The 21,133-nt window shown below is 36.7% G+C and overlaps 1 protein-coding gene across 4 annotated transcripts in view; it reads right to left on the reverse strand.

Moving 5' to 3' along the window:
* Window positions 1–2,314: 2,314 nt before the first annotated feature.
* Window positions 2,315–21,133, reverse strand: part of BEND6 (BEN domain containing 6) — a 43,415-nt gene continuing 24,596 nt past the window's right edge. For 2 of the 4 annotated variants that reach the window (XM_045802923.2, XM_045802932.2), the window contains exons 4-8: window positions 14,258–14,320; window positions 13,087–13,307; window positions 11,416–11,608; window positions 10,273–10,409; window positions 2,316–3,637 (exon numbers count right to left, since the gene is read on the reverse strand). In XM_045802923.2, the coding sequence (XP_045658879.2) occupies window positions 10,282–10,409; window positions 11,416–11,608; window positions 13,087–13,307; window positions 14,258–14,320 (605 nt within the window). In that variant the 3' untranslated portion in view covers window positions 2,316–3,637; window positions 10,273–10,281. Of the gene's footprint in view, window positions 3,638–10,272; window positions 10,410–11,415; window positions 11,609–13,086; window positions 13,308–14,257; window positions 14,321–21,133 lie in introns of all 4 variants that reach the window. The other 2 variants (XM_045802941.2, XM_045802952.2) reach the window with 2 other exon arrangements.

Raw genomic sequence — 21,133 nt, forward strand, 5'->3', positions numbered from 1 at the left:
ATAATCATATGGTCAAAGTATTGTCCACTTTCTTCCACTTTTTCTGCTGCATATTTAGATTTTTCTCCTTGTAATTTATAATCAATCTGTAGGATAATACACTGAGAATATGAAAATGTCCTCTCCTCATTAAACTTACACTTCAATATTTAGTATCCTCTGATGATTCTTGCCTAATCAGTCTCTAATATGATAGTTGTAAATAGTAATTTTCTAACTCTACCACCCTTTCCGTATTTTTAATTGGCGTTCTGCTATAATAAATGGTCTTCCTACCTACCTTGCTTTTTGATTTACCTATTCATTGTTATTATGGGTTCATAATAATAATGGATTTCTATTTTATTGAATGGGTAATAAGCCGTTCCTGTCCTAATTTATTTTGATGCTCAGTTTGTCCCGGGTTTGGCCAGTTGGAGTCCCTTTTGCAGCCTCATATGGCCATCATTCTTTGAGCAGTCCCTTACTTTTTGGCATAACATACAATGTTCTAAGCACATTTGGTACCTTTTCTGCTCCCACCCTGAAATCTGCCATTTCTACAAGGAGTGCTTTTTCTTTTTTTGGAAAATGGTATTTAGAAATCAAGATCTGAGAAAAACGGATACAGGCCATTTTTAACGAAAGGACAAAAGATAGTAACTATGATCAGAACCCAAAGTTTTATTCTTAATCCTAGAAATCAAAAATAAACTTAGTGCCAAAGAGCTTAACAAAGTTCAGAGCACAGATTCAGTGTGAAGCTTATCTCATCATTATGGGTAAAGTGACTTTGAATGGGTGCATACCCAAAGATTCTCAAACGTGCTCAATCTTACCATATCAAAGAGTATGGAAACTGGGATCTCAACAGAATCTATGTAGCCCTTCAAACTGTTAAAACTAAACAATAGAGGAACATGAGTGACCTGCCTGTGTTGCAATAAACCAAGTACATTTAGCGGCAAGAGAGAACACCCCATAGGCAAAGTTTAGGAACATCTTAATCTGGAAAAGTCAGGGAGAACTTTTAAAATGAGCATTAGGTGCTTACAGGGTAGAATAAATGTCTTTTTTTCTAGGGCAAAATAAAGAAAGTATTAATACTTGGATCAAGTGCTCTAAGTGGGTGTGGTTTTTTTTTTTTTATTTAAAGATTTTATTTATTTATTTGAGAAAGTGAGAGAGATCACAGAGGGAGAGGGAGAGAGAGAAGCAGTCTTGCTGCTGAGCCAAGAGCCCGACATGGGCCTCCATCCCAGGACCCTGGGATCATGACCTGAGCCAAAGGCAGATGCTTAACCAACTGAGCCACCCAGTGCTCCTTATTTGTAACTCATTTAGAACCAATATATGTAGCTGAATTAAAAAGAATATATATATATATATTCTATTATCTATAAAAATATCAACACATCTAAAAATACCTTAAGGAAGGACCGTAGAAATTCTAGTTGAATGATAATTATATTTTGCAAAGACAATTTTGTTTACATTTAGTAGGAAAAACATACTACAAAGTAGTTTTTTTATTATATTATATTTTATTATGTTACGTTAGTCACCATACAGTACATCGTTAGTTTTTGATGTAGTGTTGCATGATTCATTGTTTGCATATAACACCCTGTGCTCCATGCGATATGTGCCCTCCTTAATACCCATCACCGAGCTAACCCATCTCCCCGCCTCCGTCCCCTCTGAAACTCTGTTTGTTTCCTGGGGTCCATAGTCTCTCGTAGTTCATCTCTCCCTCTGATTCCCCCTTTATTTTCCCCTTTCTTCTCCTAATATCCTCCATTCTATTCCTTATGTTCCACATGTAAGTGAAACCATATGATAATTGTCTTTCTCTGCTTGACTTATTTCACTTAGCATAATCCCCTCCAGTTCCATCCATGTTGATGCAAACGGTGGGTATTCATCCTTTCTGATGGCTGAGTAATATTCCATTGTATATATGGACCACAACTTCTTTATCCATTTGTCTATTGAAGGGCATCTCGGCTCTTTCCACAGTTTGGCTCTTGTGGACATTGCTGCTATAAACTTTGGGGTGCATGTGGCCCTTCTTTTCACTACATCTGTATCTTTGGGGTAAATACCCAGCAAAGTAGTTTTTTTTTTTAAAGGAAATTACATGTATCTCAGTAACATTTTTCAATAAAAATGTTAACCTTCCTGGATAGTGTGTATATATCCTACATAGCATGCACATTTATCTTGGATGTTGTCTCTTTATCCTACATAGTATGGCTCTTCAGAAGACAAATAAGCCAGAGCCACTAGGCAATTATAATAGTAATGCCATAATGTGTGTGGGTAGAGAAGTAAACAGCTCAGAAAAGGATCTTTTCCCGGATTTTGTACCTTAATAAGAAATGAGCAAATACTTTTTAATGTTTTCAATGTGATTTATTTATATTTAAGTATAAGTAGCAAATGTTAACATAAGTTATTTCCTTAATCATATTTATTTTGTACAACCACATTGTTATCAAGCAGCATTATGGAATGTTCCCTGGGTCCACAGTTCTGAACTTTCCAGCTATCGTATGCATCCTCTTTTCCAAGTTTAAACATGACCTTACACTGAAGAAGCATGACTTGTTATTGCAAAGTTGTTGTGTGTGACAACCTGACATCACAGGAGAAACGTCTTGATGAAGAATATTTTATCTTTCATTCATTTACAAAATGCTATTTTTCTTTTTATGTGATTATCCAACCCATGTGATTTTATTTTCAATTTTTTTTCTTTTGATACTATGAAATCAAACCAGTTAAAACTAAACAGTATAGCAATAAAACCAACCAAATACATAGGATGTTATATCTTATATAGGATATTTTAGATGATATTTATGTTTTATATTACACATCTGTATTTAATGTAGTTGGGCAATAAAAAGTTAAAAGCATGTAAACAAACAAAAAACGTTTTAGATCCATGCATTGTTTTAACACTCACAAAAACTTGGGTTTATTTCTTTTTCAGGAGTGCAGTGGAATATTTTTATATTAAAATTAAAAGGTCTTTCTGCTTTCATTGTTTTTTTGGATTCTTATTTTATACATTTTTAGGTAACAGAATAATTCTGTTATTTCATTGCAAAAACACCATTACTTGGTTAGATATGATTATCAGATTTTAGGCTGACTTTGCTGCCCTCAAGTTCATGAACATTGATTATTTCACTGTTTACTTTTCCAAACATGTGCTTATGCTAAAGATCCAAAAACTAAAATGGGGAGCCAGTGGTAATAATAAATGTATGGTGACTGATAAGGACAATGACAAATCTTAGGGGTTGAAGTTTTTGTTGCTATGATGAGAGCTCTATTGTGTTAGGTTAGCTGTGCAGAGAAGCATTTGGGGACAGGAAAATGCATTATTTCCAAGAAACGATATTGCATGCTTAGTTGACTGCTAGAAATTCTCTGGTTTGATGCATCACTGATATTTATGGTGGAATCTACATGCAACTTCTTCAGCAAGCTCGTTGCTCCATCAAGAAAGCCAGCGATATTACAGATGTCTCACAGCCTGTCACTATGTGTCTCTGTGCTCACTGCCAGGGAGGTTGCAATTCTCCAACAAAATCCAATGTGAGATTCAGAACTGAAGGTGTTTTATTTCAGTTACCTACAATACCTACTAAAAACAAATTTCAAAAAAACAGAGCAAATTTTGTTAGAGTTCTTATAGTACTTTTAATAGTTACATGAGTTATTTTTGTGTCTACTACAATTTTTTTTTTTAAAAAATACAAATTGTTATTAGGAACTATTATTATTGAGATGACTTAGAGATTACTTTATGGTCTATTCAGAGGAATTCCAGCATAGACAACAGTTAAAATATTTACATATATTTTTATCTCAAATGACTTAAAAAAAAACTTTGTATTAGGTAATATTTCAAACCCACAAAGTAAAATGAATCATCCGCACATACCCATCAACGATCCTAAGAGATTATCAAGAATTCTGTTTGTCATTCTAAAGTAACATTTGTTGATTGTTTAAATAGCAGGCAGTTTCTGAAATCTGGTTTGCCTCTTTCCAAGTTCACAAAACCCAAGTGAGCTAGGTTAGAGGCAGATTACTATAAAGCAATTAAAGCTTGTTTGCATGATACCTTCCAATATGTTCACATGTATATTTATTTTTGTTAAATTTGCAAAAGTTAGATATTTCAACCATACTCAGTTAAAATAACTGTCTTTCCCTTTTAATTGTCCCTTAGTCATATTTTCTCCTCTGATTGTAACCATGGGGTGGCAGTGGGCATTTCTGAGATTTTGTTAAGGATTTTTTTAAGGGATATATTTTCCCTTTTTTAAGGGAATTTTTTTAAGGAATTTTTTAAGGAATATTTTTAAGGGATATATTTGTCATCTCTTCTATGAGTAGTTATATTAATGGTGGCCATTCCAGTTTGCAGTGCCTTCTAGCAAAAATATGAATATGGTCAATTCAAAGAGTATTTAAGAGGACTCACTTCATAGAAAACTTGAAATGCCCTGAAATCTTATACCTCAGATATCAGAGCAACTTAATAGAGGTTGCCCCAAATTTGACAACAATTCTAAAAATTACATTGTTACTAAAGAGTTAAGAATTTGAAAGAAAACTCTGTTAATTGTAAAAAAAAAAAAAGCAATTTTCATCCACTATGCTAGAGAATGGTTTAAATTATTTTTTTATTCTTTCTACTGAAAAGTTGTCAAATGAAGAGGCAATAAACATGTATGCAACCCTCCAAAACTGAAGTATTACAGAGCTGTTAGTAAAAATATTATGTAATTCCCCCTACATTATGTGATATTTAAGAAATTTGTTAACTTTTAAACATTATGTCATTTGGGGGCATCTAGCTGGTTCAGTCGGTAGAGCACGCAACTCTTGATCTCAAGCCCCTCGTTGGGCAGGGAGCCTACGCGGAGTTGTAACTGATTGTGTATTCATAATTTTGTCCTTCTTTCCACAAATCCTGGATCCATCCCTAAAGTAGAAGGTATTATTATCCCTGCTTAAATTAAAATTCAGAGAGGTCAAGTGACTTTCTGAAGGCCACACATTTATCAAGAGGTGGAGCAGGCTTTATTTATTTTTTTAAAGATTTCATTTATTTATTTGACAGAAGGGGAGAGAGAGAGAGAGAGAGAGAGCACAAGCAGGGGGAGCAGCAGAGGGAGAGGGAGAAGCAGACCCCCCGCTGAGCAGGGAGCCTGATGTGGGGCTTTAGCCCAGGACCCTGAGATCATGACCTGAGCCAAAGGCAGCCACTTAACCGACTGAGCCACCCAGGCACCCCTGCAGTAGGCTTTAAAACCAGACTTTCTGACCCTAAAACATATAATTTTATATGTCAAGTGGCGAGGCTATGATACCAAGTTGTTTTGTTAAACACCAATCTAGATATTGCTATGAAGGTGTTTTTTAGATGAGATTAACATTTAAACAGTAGATTTTCAGTAAAGCACATTACTGTCTATTATATGGGTGGTCTCACCCAAGCAGTTGAAGGCATAATAGAAAAGACTGAGGTCTTTTGAGTAAGGAGGAATTCTGCCTTCACACCATCTTTGAACTCAAGACTGCAACACCAACTCTTCCTTGGGGCTCCAGCCTCCCAGCCTGTCTTCCAGATTTTGGACTCACCAGTCCTTACATTTGTGTGTGCCAATTCCTTCAAGTGTCTCCTTATATACACCCTATTGGTTCTGTTTCTCTGGAGAACCGTGACTAGAACTACAATAGAACTACAGTAAGAACTACAAAGGACTTTGGGACTACATCAAATAAAAAAGCTTCTGCACAGTGAAGGAAACCATCAGCAAAGCAAAAAGGCAACCTACCGAATGAGAGAAGATATTTGCAAATGACCTACCTGATAAAGGGTTAATATCCAAAATATTTAAAAAACTTATACAATTCCACACCAAAAAAACCCCCAATCAAATTCAAAAAAGGGGCAGAAGACCTGCATAGACATTTTTCCAAAGAAGACATACCGATGGCTAATAGACACATGAAAAGATGCTCAACATCATTAATCATCAGGGAAATGCAAATCAAAGCCACACTGAGACATCACTGGACACATGTCAGAATGGCTAAAATCAAAAACACAGGAAAAACAAGTGTTGACAAGGATTAGAGAAAAAGGAACTCTCATACACTATTGTGGGAATGTAAATTGGTACAGCCACTGCAGAAAGCACTATGAAGTTTCTGCAAAAAAGTAAAAAATAGAAATACCATGTGATCCAACAATCCCACTAGTGTGTATTTACCTGAGGAAAACAAGAACAGTAATTTGAAAAGATATCCGCACCCCTACATTTATTAAAGCATTATTTGCAATAGCCAAGGTATGGAAGCAACCTACGAGTCCATCAGTAGACGAATGGATAAGGAAGATGTAGTGTGTATACACACACACACACACACACACGTTGGAATATTATGCAGCCATAAAAGGACAAGATCATGCCATTTGTGGCAACATGGATGGACCTAGAGAATATTATACTAAGTGAAAGAAGTCAGGCTGAGACAGAGAAATACCATATGATTTCTCTCATCTGTGGAATCTTAAAAAAAAAAAAACCAAAAACAAATGAATAAACAAAAGCAGAATCACACCTGTAAATACAGAGAACAAACTGATGGTTGCCAGAAAGGTTAGGGTGGGGGATAGGCAAAATAGGTAAAGGGGCTTGGGAGATACGGGCTTCCAGTTATGGAATGAATAAGTCATGGAAATAAAAGGCACAGCAAAAGGAATATAGTTAATGGTATTATAATAGGGTTGTACGGTGACAGATGGGAGCTACGCTTAGGGTGAGCAGAGCATAATATATAAACTTGTTGAATCACTATATTGTACACCCGAAACTAATGTAACATTTTGTGTCAAGTACACTCAAATAAACTAATAAAAAAACTTCTTCAAAAAAATACAAAAACTCTATGCTAGCGTTGGCTGTCTAATAGTTACTAATCATATAATCTTGGCAGATCATTTAACACTTTAGGCTTTAGTCTCATCATCTCCAAAGTAAGGAAATCATTTTAGACCAGGATTGCTTCACCTTGGCACAGCTGACATTTTGGGTGAGGTACTACTTTGTTGCGGGGAGGATTGTTCTATGCCTTGTAGGGTGTTTAGCAACATCTGTGGCTCCGTCCGCTAGATGCCAGTAGTTTCATCGGTTGTGACAACCATATACATCTCCAGTCATTTTCAAATATCCCCCAGGTGAGGGGCAGGGGACAAAAGTTCCTCCCATCCTATTTGAGCACTGCTGTATTAGGTCATCTTTTAGTTATAATATATGCATATGTAATGTTGTTGTAGAGATTAAACAGGCTGAGGCAGCTTTGGAAACTTCAGGAGAAGACTGTTTGACCATTTAGTGGGATGTTACAGAGGTGATATTTGAATATTCTGTAATTCTTATAAATAAAGTTTTCTCTCGTTCCTATAAGAAAGAAGCAAACGATGGAGAAAGGACAGAAAGATTGGCAAGATAAAGCTCTTGGCAAAGTGAGCCATAGGCAACTTGAGGGCAGTCACAGGAATGAAAGAGAATAGGTAAAGGGGGAGAAGAATGGAATTTAGCGCTTATCCTCTCAGAAATGAATCTCAGCTGAGAAATGATTGTTGTTTCAAATCCAAGCCACCAGCAGCAACCTTGCACTCAGTACTGGGTGGAGGGCACAGTCTACCACAGGGCCCACAGGTGGGGGTTGCTGGGTTTCGTGCATGCATGCATGGGAATTTGTTGAAGTCTCCATGATTTTGCAGGGCATATTGCCTTCCTAACAGTCATGCAAAGAAAGTTATTTTTCCAAAGAATACTTTTTGGGGTGGAGCGAGGAGGGAGTAAAGCTGCCTGAGTAAGTTAGTCGTCATCTTCAGGCTCACGTTAAATGACCCAAAAGAGAAAAACATAGCAGCATTCCACTAGATGGTGCTGTATCAGACTAATTCATGAAACATAGCTAAATTAGGTTGGATGTGACTGTCTTTCCCAGCATATTTTCTCAGTCCTTTTGAAATAATTTGGATTTATCTATGCTTCAAATGAAAGATACCTGCCAACTAAAAAGATTTTTCCATTCTAGTGTTAATCTCCACTTCTGATTCTAAATCCACACATCTCTATTCCAAGCAATTGTCAACAAAGTGAGGCTCAGGCCTGGAAAGCACCAGAATACATTGTGTTCTTAGCAAAAGATTTTTTTTTTTCTATTTGAATTAATGTCATAGTCGGGTGATTAATAACACTACTACTGGGTTGCAAATACAAGCAAAACCAATATAAAACCCTTTTAACTTTAATTTCTTCAACACTCCGTTGACTGATAGTCAGAGATGAGCTTTGTGCCTACCCTTGGCAGTCTGAGGTATTAAAAAGGCAGAAGTTGGGATATTAAAATACTTTGCAGAGCTCTGAAATACAACAATGTGCTCCAAAGGGTAGTCCTATGTAGCAGACCGTTGGAGGTCTGGTTACATGGCATTTAACAAGCGACCTTGGCTATTATACATCTGGATGACTGGGCAGCCTTGTGTCAAAATGAGCAGTTCTAACGGCTCATTTAAGCAATTATCTCCTAACTGGGAAGTTGTGAGATTCACAATCTACTGAAATATTTAATCACTTGGGGAGAAAAACGACACAAATATCATATCTTTTATAAATCTGCAAGTTGGTCTACCAGTATGGATGAACCAAGGGAAAGACACCCCCCTGTAGTTGTTGTAAGTGGTTTTTTGTGTGTTTTACTATTGTTGACCCTTTTCAGAGCTAGGCTTAGTTATATAGCAAAATTGTAAGCCACCCTCAAGGGTGCTGGGGGTGGTAGTCAGCAATGGGTAGAGGGTGGATGGAGGGAATTACTGCATTACCCATGACTCCAATCCCATTTAAAACACAGTTGGAACATAAAGACAAATAAGATGGTCTCAAAGATGGCTAGAGTTAGGCAGAGAACAAGTAAATTGAAAGTCAGAGATAAAAAGTAAACAAAATGGGGGCACCTGGGTGGCTCAGTGGGTTAAGCGTCTGCCTTTGGCTCAGGTCATGATCCCAGGGTCCTGGGACCGAGTCCCCCTGTCAGGCTCCCTGCTCAGTGGAGAGCCTGCTTCTCCCCCTGCCCCCCCAAATAAAAAAAGAGTAAACAAAATGGAAGGAAAACCTGCCCTCATGCATTTACCATATACTTCTATTAATAAAAAAATATTAAAAAACACAATAATGCATTTTTTCAAATATTTTCCATCAAATAATGGAGAGGAAGCATGAGCACAAGTGAACCAACCAGCACATTGGGTTGCTAAAGCAGACACAAAATTCCACTTGACAGTTTTGCCCAAGGGCAGGGTCTGACTATAAAGTGTATTTCCGGGGCACCTGGGTGGCTTAGCCTGTTAAGCATCTGCCTTTGGCTCAGGTCATGATCCCAGTGTCCTGGGATTTAGTCTCACATCGGGTTCTCTGCTCAGCAGGGAGTCTGCTTCTCCCTCTCTCTCTGCTGCTCACTCTCTCTCTCTCTTTCAAATAAATAAATAAATAAATAAATGGTCTTTAAAAAAAAGTAAAGTGTACTTCCTTCAAAACTCACTAGAAGTGATTATTTTTCTTAGTATAATAGAAACATCTTGGTAAGAATCCTTTTCAAACCAATACAAACTATAAAAACTGATTTAAAGCTTTAAAGACAGTGAGAAGCAGGAGGGAGAATGGCAGAGGGGACCCCTCGGTACTTCCAGCCAGGGGTTGCAGCAAACAAATGACTGTTTGGGATTTTAAGTTCAGTCCCATTCAGGCACCTCAGAGATTTCCCTAAGGTCTGTATCTCCCCTGTTCTAGAGAAACACTTCCCAAATTACCAAGTGTTCCTCCTTTGGCTCCTTTTTATCCCCACCCCCAAGTTAACATACATTCTGGGAAGAAAAAGAAAAGTTCCTCAGTAAAACACATTTGAAAAACATTACATACTCTATCGCCTTCTTAGAGATTTCCAGGGCACTTGGGCATATTAAAGAGTATAAAATACTCTGAGAGGTTCTGGAAAAGGAAAATCTGTATTTGAATTTAGCATTCTCCCAATTTAAATCCCCTTCCCCATCCTCACCTCCGCCCCCACGAATGCCTGTTAGCATTTCTTGGGCCACTGGCATTCTCTAATAGAATGTTCACAAAACGCTATTCCAGGGATAAATGTATGACATCTTGCTGCATGGAAAGGATTGTGAAGATTGAGAGGACTTACCAAAAGGATCTACTTAATGTCCTGAGAGTTCAGATTTTTGCTTAAATTTGGCTTCTTGGTACAGTTGTTTAGCTTTTGCCCTATCATTCTCCTAATTGAAACATCATCTGTGTTGGGAAATAACTGTTTTGTGACTCCTGTAAAAAACAACAACAATAACACACAAAAACTCTTTTTGAGGCCTTTGCATCTTAAGGTATGAACTGAGATGAAACATCAAGCAATCCACAATGTAATTTTGTCTCCATTTTGCAAAAGCGGTCCAAACACCCATGAGATAGTTAAATAGATGAGTATATAGGCAGGGTCTGTGAAGCAAACTAGAGATCCTGAAGGTCTGTGTTGTAAACTGAGAGTGTACGAGTTTGTAATCCTATGGCATCACTCCACTTTTACCTTGCTACTTGCTCTGAACTCTAGATCCCCTTGCTCCAAAATGTTAGGAATTAATTTTTGAAACAACCAGATTCTAACTGATCCTTTTCCAACTAAGAAATGGCATATTAAAATACAGAGAGCTCAGGTTCAGTGATTCCCTAAATTTTTTGATATTTGCAAAAAAATTATTTGATAATCTAGATTATTATATTTGAGGAGATTCATTAACTTAAAAATTGTAAGTTAGATTAAGGAGGGCATGTGATTTAATGAGCACTGGGTGTTATATACAACTGATAAATCACTGAACTTTACCTCTGAAACTAATAATATACTATATGTTAATTAGTTGAATTTAAATGAAATAAAATAAAATTTAAAAAAAACCGTAAGTAGGAAATTAGCCCCTATTTTTCTAGAATAAAAGATAAGGGATCTAGAACTGAGATAAGAAAGGAAAAATAAGGTATAAACTGTCACTGAAATTTTATTTGAAAGGATTTTGAAATGCATTTTTCTGAAGTTATGAATTTTATGAGATCAAACATTTTAGTGAAATAAAATTTAGTTTTATTTTAACAACTGCTTTAATGTAAATTTTTTCTATAAAATTTACCATATTTAATAAGAGGTTTAGGCTATCTTGAGATTTTTCTTTCATAGAAAAATAACTTAAACAACAAAAAGACCATGAAAGAATAACTTAACCTTGAGTGGTAAAATAATTTCAAATTCATGTGACAAGGTAATACAATCATATTATACCTATGATTTCTTGAACTTCATTCTGATTCATAGCTGGTTTTACGGCTTTGTCCCTCGAAGTAGAGGACTTCGCCCCCGTCAGGCTGTGTGTGGCCATGTACTCATTTGTGTAAAGTACTTGCATTAAATCATTAATAAACTTCTGAGGCTTGCTCTTGTTACAACGGGCAATCTGCCATTTTTCAATCTTGAACTAAAAAATACAAAATAATAATTGAAACTGGAAAAAGGAAAGGAAAGTAGTATCCAGAGAAATATTTTACTAATTGAGTTGAGACACACCAGAATATGAAATCAACATTCTTTAAGGGGATGTATTTTACTTTTAATACATATTTTACATTTCAGGGGTTAGAGTTAAATGTTATCTTTGCTATAATTTCCAGTATTTATGAGGTGTTTGTTCCAGAGCATATACGAGCTCTTGCCATGTGGTCTGGATTGGATGGTTTAAGGTTGAGTCCTATCCCCGACACCTCCTACTAAGTGTGTTAGGCAGAATAATAGCCCACTGAAGATATCCATATCCCTGGAAGCTATGACTATATTACCTTCTAGGGGTATGATTAAAGTTAAATACCTTGAGATGGGGAAATTATCCTGGATTAACCAGGTGGGCCCAATTTTATCACAGGACCCCTTAATAGCAGAAGAGGGAAGCAGAAGAGGGAAGCAGAAGAGGGAGTCAGAAAAAAGACACAGAAGAAAGAGGGCAGATGGGAAGCGTGAGAGAGGCTTTGCCTCCATGGCTGGCACTGAAGGTGGTGGAATGGGCCATAAACCAAAGAATGAGGTTGTCCCTAGAAGTGGGAATGGTCTTCAGTTTACAGTCAGCAAGGAAACGGGGAAATCAGTTGTACAATCACAAGAAACTGAATTCTACATTAACTTAAAGAAGCAGGAAACAGAGTCTTCCTTAGAGCCTCCAGAAAGGAATGCACCTGCTGACTCCTTGATTTTACCACACTTCTGCCCTACCGAACTCTCAGATAATACATATGCTCTATTACATATCACTAAGCTTGTGGTCATCTGTGACATAACAAAAGGAAACTGATATAGCAAGAGTCAAATATTCTAAATGTTAGATTGTTAGTATTTAATGCTCTGGAAGGCATGTTTTCCAAAGCTGATAACTGATTCTAATGAAACTCTTGTCTTTTTAGCCTGTTTCTTGAAGAGAAATTGGGGAAGTAGGAGAAGATTATGTTCTTCCAGCGTGCAGAAGCTGAAATTTACCTTCACCCAATATATAATTTTGTAACCCTCAATGCATAGTTATCCATCACTGATTTAAGAATTTTCTAGTTTAATAACCTCATCATTGGTCACAATTTGACTTTAGTTTTTTAAACTGGATATTTGTGAAACAAACATTTTTAAAAAACTTACTGTTAAACAATTGTTTTATGTAATTGCAATGTTTTGGTCATGACCAAAAGTTACCCAAAGTTATCCAACAAAACAATGATCATTTTGTAGTCTTTTTAAAAAAAATTTTATTTTTGAATTATCTCTACACCCAAGCAGGGCTTGAATTTACAAGTCTAAGATCAAAAGTCGCATGCTCCACGGACTGAGCCAGCCAGATGCCCCATCATTTTGTAGTCTTATTTTAATTTTTTTATTTACTGTATCTCACAGAAAGATAGGGCAGGCGTTCCAACTGACCTGTTTCTCATCAGTAGGATGCTCTTCTTCAGCTTTCAGGGAAATCGGTGAACTGGAATTCGAGTTAGAATTACTGCACGTTGAGGCAAATGAGTCTGGTGAGGAGTTGTTTGTTGCTCTCCAGAGGGTGGATGCAGAGGTGGACATGGTTCCTCCCCCCTTAAGCAGGGCCTCCGCCATACCAACCAATTCTTCAAACTGGGTGACTGCCTGTGGTAACACTAAAATGGTGAGAAAAATTAACACTTTACAAATACTTTTAGTAACAGGGGCATATATTCCCTTTTTTTTTATTGTGTGTGTATACATATTATATTGCATGTATAGAAATAGGTGGAACAAATTATTAACATTTACTATTTTTAGAAAATAAATATGGTAAGAAGAGTGGTTGGATTATTATTTAATTTAATAATGGCTTAGTAATAATAAATCAATTCAAAAACATTTGGTTGTTGTATTTAAATGTATATGCCTTACTTCATAACTAAAATGAATGGTTTAAAGAGTTGGCTCTTTTTTCTAGTTGCTAATAGTATTATTTGAAGGTTTTTAATCTCACTTGGGGACATTGTTGATTCTATTATCAGTCACCTTCCAGATACACCTGGCCAGTTTAAATGACCATTAAAATAAACCATTTCCATTTAAATCTATTAAAATAGTCAATAACACTGTAATAACTTTGTATGGTGACAGGTGGTAACTACACTATTGTGGTGAGGATTTCATAATGTATAGAATTGTCAAATCACTGTTGTACACCTGAAACTAATATGTCAACTATGCTTCAATAAAAGAAAATTTTTGTTTAAAAAAATAATAAAAATAAATAGATTTTCTGTGACCCTTGTGTGTGGTTTTCCAGGGAGTCAAATTTCATCAAATTAATAAAAATTCATTGCCACGATTCAAAACTATGTTTTCACATATTAAGGATGAATTTTGGTAATCAGCTGAATGTTCTCTTTGTCCCCCCCCTTTTTTTAAAGATCTTATTTATTTATTTGATACAGAGAGAGAGAGAGTATGAGTGAGGGAGAGGGGCAAAGGGAGAGGGAGAAGCAGACTCCCCTCTAAGCAGGGATCCCAGGACCTGAGCCAAAGGCAGATGCTTAACAGACTGAGCCACCCAGGTGCCCTCTTTGTTCCTTTTTTAATGGACACTTACACAAAGGTTCATGCCTCCATGTAGAATGGTCTTCTCTAGTTATGGTTATATGTAGTTTGTTTCCTAAGGACAGATAGCATTTTGTTGGAGTTGAAAAAACTTTGAATCCTCTCTGATTCAACTCCTCACTCTATGGTTGAGGCTGCTGGAGAAGTAAAAAGACTGAAACTTTTTTCTTAAGCATATTATTAAGCTATAATCTTTGGACTAATATTTGATTTGAGAGCTGAAAATCAGGCGTATTGATGACACATCCAAATCAATACATTTGGTACTATAGTAACAGAAAGACAGTAAAATCTACTGAAGAAAGTCTTCTTTTATATTCTTTCAATTAATATTTCCTAAACCCCTCTCATGTCCCATTCACCAATTCAATAAGCAATTATTCATTGAGCATTTAATAATATAAAACATTTATCTAGCTTTTATTCTGTGCCAGGCACTATTCTGAGAACTTTACTGATGTTCATTCATTTAATCCTCATTGCTCTCTGAGATGGATATTATCATTACCCCCAGTTTATAGATGAGGACAATTGGGCAGCGAGAGAGATTTAAGAACCCATCCAGGGTCAACCCAATTAGTGAGAAGAAGAGCAAAATTCAGATTCAGACTTAGCCAACTCCATGCTATAAACTACTATGTTATGCAGACTCTCGACATTTGCCAACCACCCTCTTAAGCGGTAGGGCCGAGACTGGGAGCAACACCTGATGCGATCCTGGCCTTTTGGACTGGGCGGGGGGAGGGGTTATTTACCCAATCGTGATGTGGACCTAAAGAGAGGTCTGGCCTCCCCTGTTCCTGGAAAGTAACCTCCAAACCCTTGGAATTTTCTCAGTGATAGGAGGAGTTTCTTAGTTATTCAGGGGGAGCCACTCAGACCTGACAGCTCACGCTAAGGTATATGTCAGGGTGTGAACAATCACACCCAATAGTCTTAGCGTGGAACCTGACCACAGTCAGAAACCTAGAAAGATGTAGAGACTGAGTTCAACATAGGCAATCAATCAATCAATCAATCAATCAGTCATGCTTATGTAATGAACCCTCAGTAAAAACTTTGGACACTGGAGCTCAGGTGAGCTTCCTGGATGGACAATACCGCATGCATATTGTAATGTAGAAATGCTAGGAGGGTAAAGCATCTTGAAGGCAACGGAAGCTCACATTTGGAAATCACCCAGACTCTGCCCTCTGTGTATCTTCTAACTTTGGCTGGTTCTAACGTGTATTCTTTCCCTGTAATAAATGTAACTATGAGTATAATGGGTTTCAGTGAGTTGTGAGTTTATTCAGCAAATTATTGGACCTGAGGGTACTTTTGGAAAACGTCTGAGTTTACAGTTAGCATCCGAAGTCTTAGGCAAATGTGGCAATCTAGAGGACAGTGCCCTTAACTTTGTAGTTTGGCTCGCTCAAGGTACATGCAAAGAAATGAAAAATTGCAATTGTTAAGTACCACAAAGGAGAGGCATTATGTACTTGACCCAGCCTGGGGAGGGGAGGGATACGCAGAGCTTCTCTGGGGAGGTCAGAATTGGTTTGAGAGCCGAATTGGTTTGAGAGCCGAAGGCTGAGTAGAAATTAAATAGCTGGAGGAAATGAGGAGGTCATCAGAGGCAAAAGAAATGCAAGTTCTGTATTTGTGGAACCCCAAGAAGGCAGTTAGGATGTAAAGAGAAAAAAGGAATTTGGTGTAAAGTGAGGTGTGAAGAATATTTACTGACTTTTTTCTAATAATGAAAGTTGGACATGTTCATTAGAATGTATCCTTCTTGTCATTGTGTTTTCTTTTACATAACTAGACTGTACTATATACGTAGAGTTTATCATAGTTCTTTTTTCCAATTAAGACTGTAAGTTTAATATTTGCCTGTTTTATTAAATCTTCTTGGAAAATATGATCTTTTGAGGTCTAATTTACATAGAATCAAAGGCAAGATCTCACACAAAGTCTGAGCAGAAGTAGGTAAAGGGAGATGAGTTTGACAAAATGATGTACCCAGTTAATGCACACCCCGCAAGGTAAGAACATCTCCATCCTCCCAGGAAGTTGCCTCATGTCCCTTCCAAGTCAACCCCTGGACTCGCCTTTGAGGCAACCACTGATCTGACTTCTTTAGCCAGAGGTAAGTTTTACCTGTTCTAGAATTATGTATAAATGGGTTCAAACCGTATATTCTGGGGTTTTGTGTGGGTTTTTTTGGTCTTTTTTTTCTTTTGCTCTGCATAATGTTTTGAGATTCATTCATGTTGTCGTATGTATCTGTCATTCATTCCTTTTTGCTGCTAATATTTCATTATATGGATACTCTACAATTAAAGTTTTCATTCACCTGTTGATGGGTTATTTTCCACTTGAAAACATGACTTTAATGGCTTGATTAGATTTAGGTAGTGTTTAAAAATTCTATCAGGTAGCATTGAATGCACGGTTAGCTTTTTTTTTCTATTAGTCGTCACTGATGATCACCTCTTACATTCATTACCTCATAAGGAGTTGCAAAACGGTGGTATTCTAATACTTTTCTTCTTCATTTATTAGCTAGAAATCTTGTACAAAGGGAAACTTCCTCCCATCGACTATTTGGTTACACTTAGGTTTATTTCCTATAATAATGACAGGATAAATGTTTGTTGTTTTTTTTTTAATCTGTATTAGACAGTTTTCAGATGACCATTAAATTTTTTCTTTTTTGAATACCATTATGAACTCCTGCATTTAAATATATATGATAACCCACTATTGTTATCCTTATTATTGATACTCAAATTGTCTCATCTTTGGCCATTGGGAACCTTTTCTAACTGGCATGTCCGCAGTCTTTGTTAACTGCCTTGCTTTCTGGTATAACAAGATTTTCATCTGGATTTCCTGTTCTAGGCTCCCAACAAGTCTCGTCTTATACATTGCCTGTGCAAATTCTGGAATCAGCCATTTCTCCGAGGAAACCAAGCTCCTTTTAGTGGGAAGTGTTATTATATGACCAAATCCAGGTGGTAGGCATATTCTTTGCTATTGAGTTCTTTTTAGGCCTATTCAGTGAACAGTATTAGAAAATATATATTATTCATTTTTAAAGATAAATTTCATCATGTGTTTAAACCAATACTTCCCACTAAAAATTCAGAACATGGGGTTTTTATTTAAACTGTATAGTTATGTTTTTAGTGTGCCACATGGAGTGAAATGAGAAGCTAACTTGAACTTGCATCCCTCACCCCCAACACACACGGGAATATCAGTTTCCCCAGAGCCATTTGCTGAATAATTTATCCTTTTCCTGATTAACTTGCAGGACTTGCTACATGAATTGCCAGGCTCATTGCAAACATGAAAATGCAGCACTCCGTGTTCAAAACTTCTTAAAAACCTTAATATGGTGACAGGAGAGCCTTTAACCAGTATGTGGGGCCTTTCTAAGAGCAGGGCTCTGCGTGACTAGGTCACAGATCCATGAATGCTTTACATGTGACCCAGGTAAGTACTTTCATTATTTCCAGTTTTGAGATGAGGAAACTGAGGCACAGAGTGGTTGAACAACTTGTACGTGGTTACACAGACAGCAGGTGGCAGAGGCAGGGTTTGAACCCAGGTGGTTTGGCCCTCTCTAAATCCATACTCTTTACCTCTATGCCATAGTGCTTGTAGGATGGTTTCTTTATCATATATGAGGTTCTGTTTGAGGGATCTGCATTCTGTTGCATTGATCTGCTGATCTTGCACTAGCAAGTCATTTTTAATTATTGGAAATTTATATGATTTAATGTTGGCATGTTATACCCTCATATTCTTTTTCAGAATGTTCTTAATTGATTTTGCCTAGTTTTTCAGGTTAACTTTATAATAATCATTGTCAAATTTCCAAAAACAAAACAAAACAAAAAAATCATTAGTATTTTTATTGGAATTCCACTCAAAGTGTTAATTATTTGGGGATGAACTGGCATCTTCTCCTTTCATCAATGAACGTGACAAGTCTCTCCATTAATTTAGGTTTGTATATTTCTCCACTGAGTTTTTTATTTTTCTTCATTGATCACATACATTTTTGTTAGTGTTATTTGTTGATATTTTATAGTTGTTTGTAATTAATGTGACTAGATTTTTTCTTCTTCTTCTTCTTTTTAAAGATTTTAATTATTTATTTGAGAGAGAGAGAGCACAAGCAGGGGGAGCGGCGGGCAAAGGGAGAGGGAGAAGGAGGCCCCCTGCTGAAGCAGAGAGCCTGACATGGGGCTTGATCCCAAGACCCTGGGATCATGACCTGAGCCCAAGGCAGATGCTTAACTGACTGAACCACCCAGGCACGCCGATTCTTTTTTTTTCTAAGAAAATAACTGGAAATTTCTGACCCAAAAGGAAATTACTGATTAAAAAAATAGTAGAGGCTAGTTTTGAAGGACCATTATATAATAGGCATTTACCAGTTTTGAAGTAAAATAAGGCTTATAATGAATAACAGCAGTCTTCTGCCCTCACATTCACCACTCTTGATTACCACTCTCAGAAATCACCAATTCTAATCCTTTTACCTGCTTCTTCTGGTACTTCATAGTCTCAAATAATAATATGTATATACAACTACTTATTGATTTTTCAGATCAATATAATTACTTATTAATTTCCTTTTTTTTTAAGTAGGCTCTCCATGCAATATGGGGCTTGAACTCACAACCCTGAGATCAAGAGTCACATGCTGTATGACTGAGCAAGCTAGGCACCCCTACTTAGTTTCAACTATGTAATATGCCAATATTGTTCTCTTTCACTCCTCTCCCAGCCACACAGAAACATACATACCTCGTACTCACATGTAAACATACACATACTCTTCTCATCATCCCAGAATAGTGGTAACACAATTGTTCAATAAATATTGTGCTTACATTATTATAGTGATATAAATATTATTCACAATTCCTTTTCTTTAAAACATGATTCCCCCCCAAGAGTTAATCATTACCTTATTATTATTATTTTTTACACTGTTTCTCTCAGTTATACATCTCTAAACTTCGTATCAGAGCTGTAAAATCTCTTTTCAGTATATTGGATATATCATGTCATCTATCAATTTCATATTTTTCTTGGCGCTGTCTCCCCTGGAGCCCTCCATACTCCTCCACAATCTGGACTAGCTGCTTCTAGGCTACTGTATACTTGTCATCCTGGAGCTTCCCTTCACTACCGTTCTATGGCTCCTCCTCGTCTCTCTCCTGAATTGGACCACCTGTTCTCTGGATGTCATGTTTTTATTTTTCTAGATTCACCCTCTTCATTTGGGAAGAGTGCATCCTTTGATGCACTTTTTTTTTAGCCTTTGAAAGAGAAATCATAGGAAATACATTAGTGAGACATTGTATGAAAGTGTTACCAGCCCTCACACTTAGTTAACAATATCACTTGGGTGTAGAAGTCTAGATTTACATCATTTCCTTTCAGAATTTGGAAGGCATTGCTTAATTATCTTGGAACTTCCAGTGTTGCTGGTGAAAAGTCCAATGCTCAATCCTTAGCATGGGGCATGCTTATTCTCTCTGAAGGCCTTTGGATCTTCCCTTCACTTTTGGTGTTCTGAAATTTCACAATGTTACGACTTGGACAAGTCTTTTTGCTTTTGGTGTTATCTTTTAATGTAAAAATTTGTGTCCTTCCGTTCTAGAAACTTATGGTATTAATTTTTTAAATAACTTCTCCCTCTTCTCTCTTGTATCTTTTAGGAACTCTTGTCTTTGGACATTCAACCTCTTGGACTAATTCTTTATTTTTCCTAATCTTTTCTATTTTCCTTTCCTTGGTCTTGTTCCTCTAATACCTACAAGATTTTCTTAACTTTAACTTCCAGACATTTTATTGAATTTCTAGGTTTCTTCCCTTGTTCTTTGGATATTCCTCTCTTAAACTACCCTGTTCTTGTTTCATGCAGATTTCTTCTGCTCCCTGAATTGTCTCTGTTTCCTTTGATCTTACTTTTCTCTTTGTTCATTTTAGAGGAACATGTTAGAGGATTTCTTTAAATAATCACCTTCCCTCAGCTCCGCCCAGTGTCCCTGAGTTCAACCTCTTCTGAGAGAAAACCTCTATCTTCTGCTGTAGTAGTTGATAGGGTGGTAGTTGCAGGCTACATAGGAAGAACATGTGACTTTGTGGTCCCAAAAGGCCTTTAGGTAGGTCTTTCAGTGACTCCAGCTTTCACACTACCAGCACTATCATAATCCCTTTCACAGGTACAAATCCTAAACCATTTATAGTTCTGTGGTGTGATTTGGCTTCATTTTAATTTCTCTACCTCAATTCCCTTCTCATCTCCACTCCAGACACTGAGCTTTTGGATTTTTACAGAGTTAGTCAATTACTACTCATCCATCTGCTTTTCAGCTTCTAAAATTTTACCGGCATCTTTTATCTGCTATGGTTTTCTTTTGAGTTTTCTTGGTACTTGTGTTTTTATGCATTTTAAGTTTACTTTCAGTAGGGTTTCAAGAAAGAAGGGAGAGTCACACATATTTCACTTAAGCTTTATGTCATACTTAAAGAAACCTAGGCAAAACTTGACTGATTTTTTATTCTTACTGAAATCTCATTTGCTACAAGAGTTGAGTTTTCAGTTGATGTTTTCTTTTTCCTAGGTATACATCCTCTAAAAACAAGGACAATTTAATACCTTCTATACAATAGATATATCACCTTTTTTTCCTTTTATATCTTATGGGTTGGTCAGTTGTGGTCCACAAGACATGTTTCAAATGCTTTATACATACATGTATAACAGACACACATTTGCCATTCTGAACATCTAAAATGGCATATATATCCTGCCATTTTTCTCAGTTAGTAGGTTTATAAACTGAAAAAGAGCCCCGAT

The sequence above is a fragment of the Ursus americanus genome, chromosome 29 (assembly GCF_024610735.1).
Source record: "Ursus americanus isolate L20-20 chromosome 29, mUrsAme1.1.p, whole genome shotgun sequence".
Taxonomy (NCBI): domain Eukaryota; kingdom Metazoa; phylum Chordata; class Mammalia; order Carnivora; family Ursidae; genus Ursus; species Ursus americanus.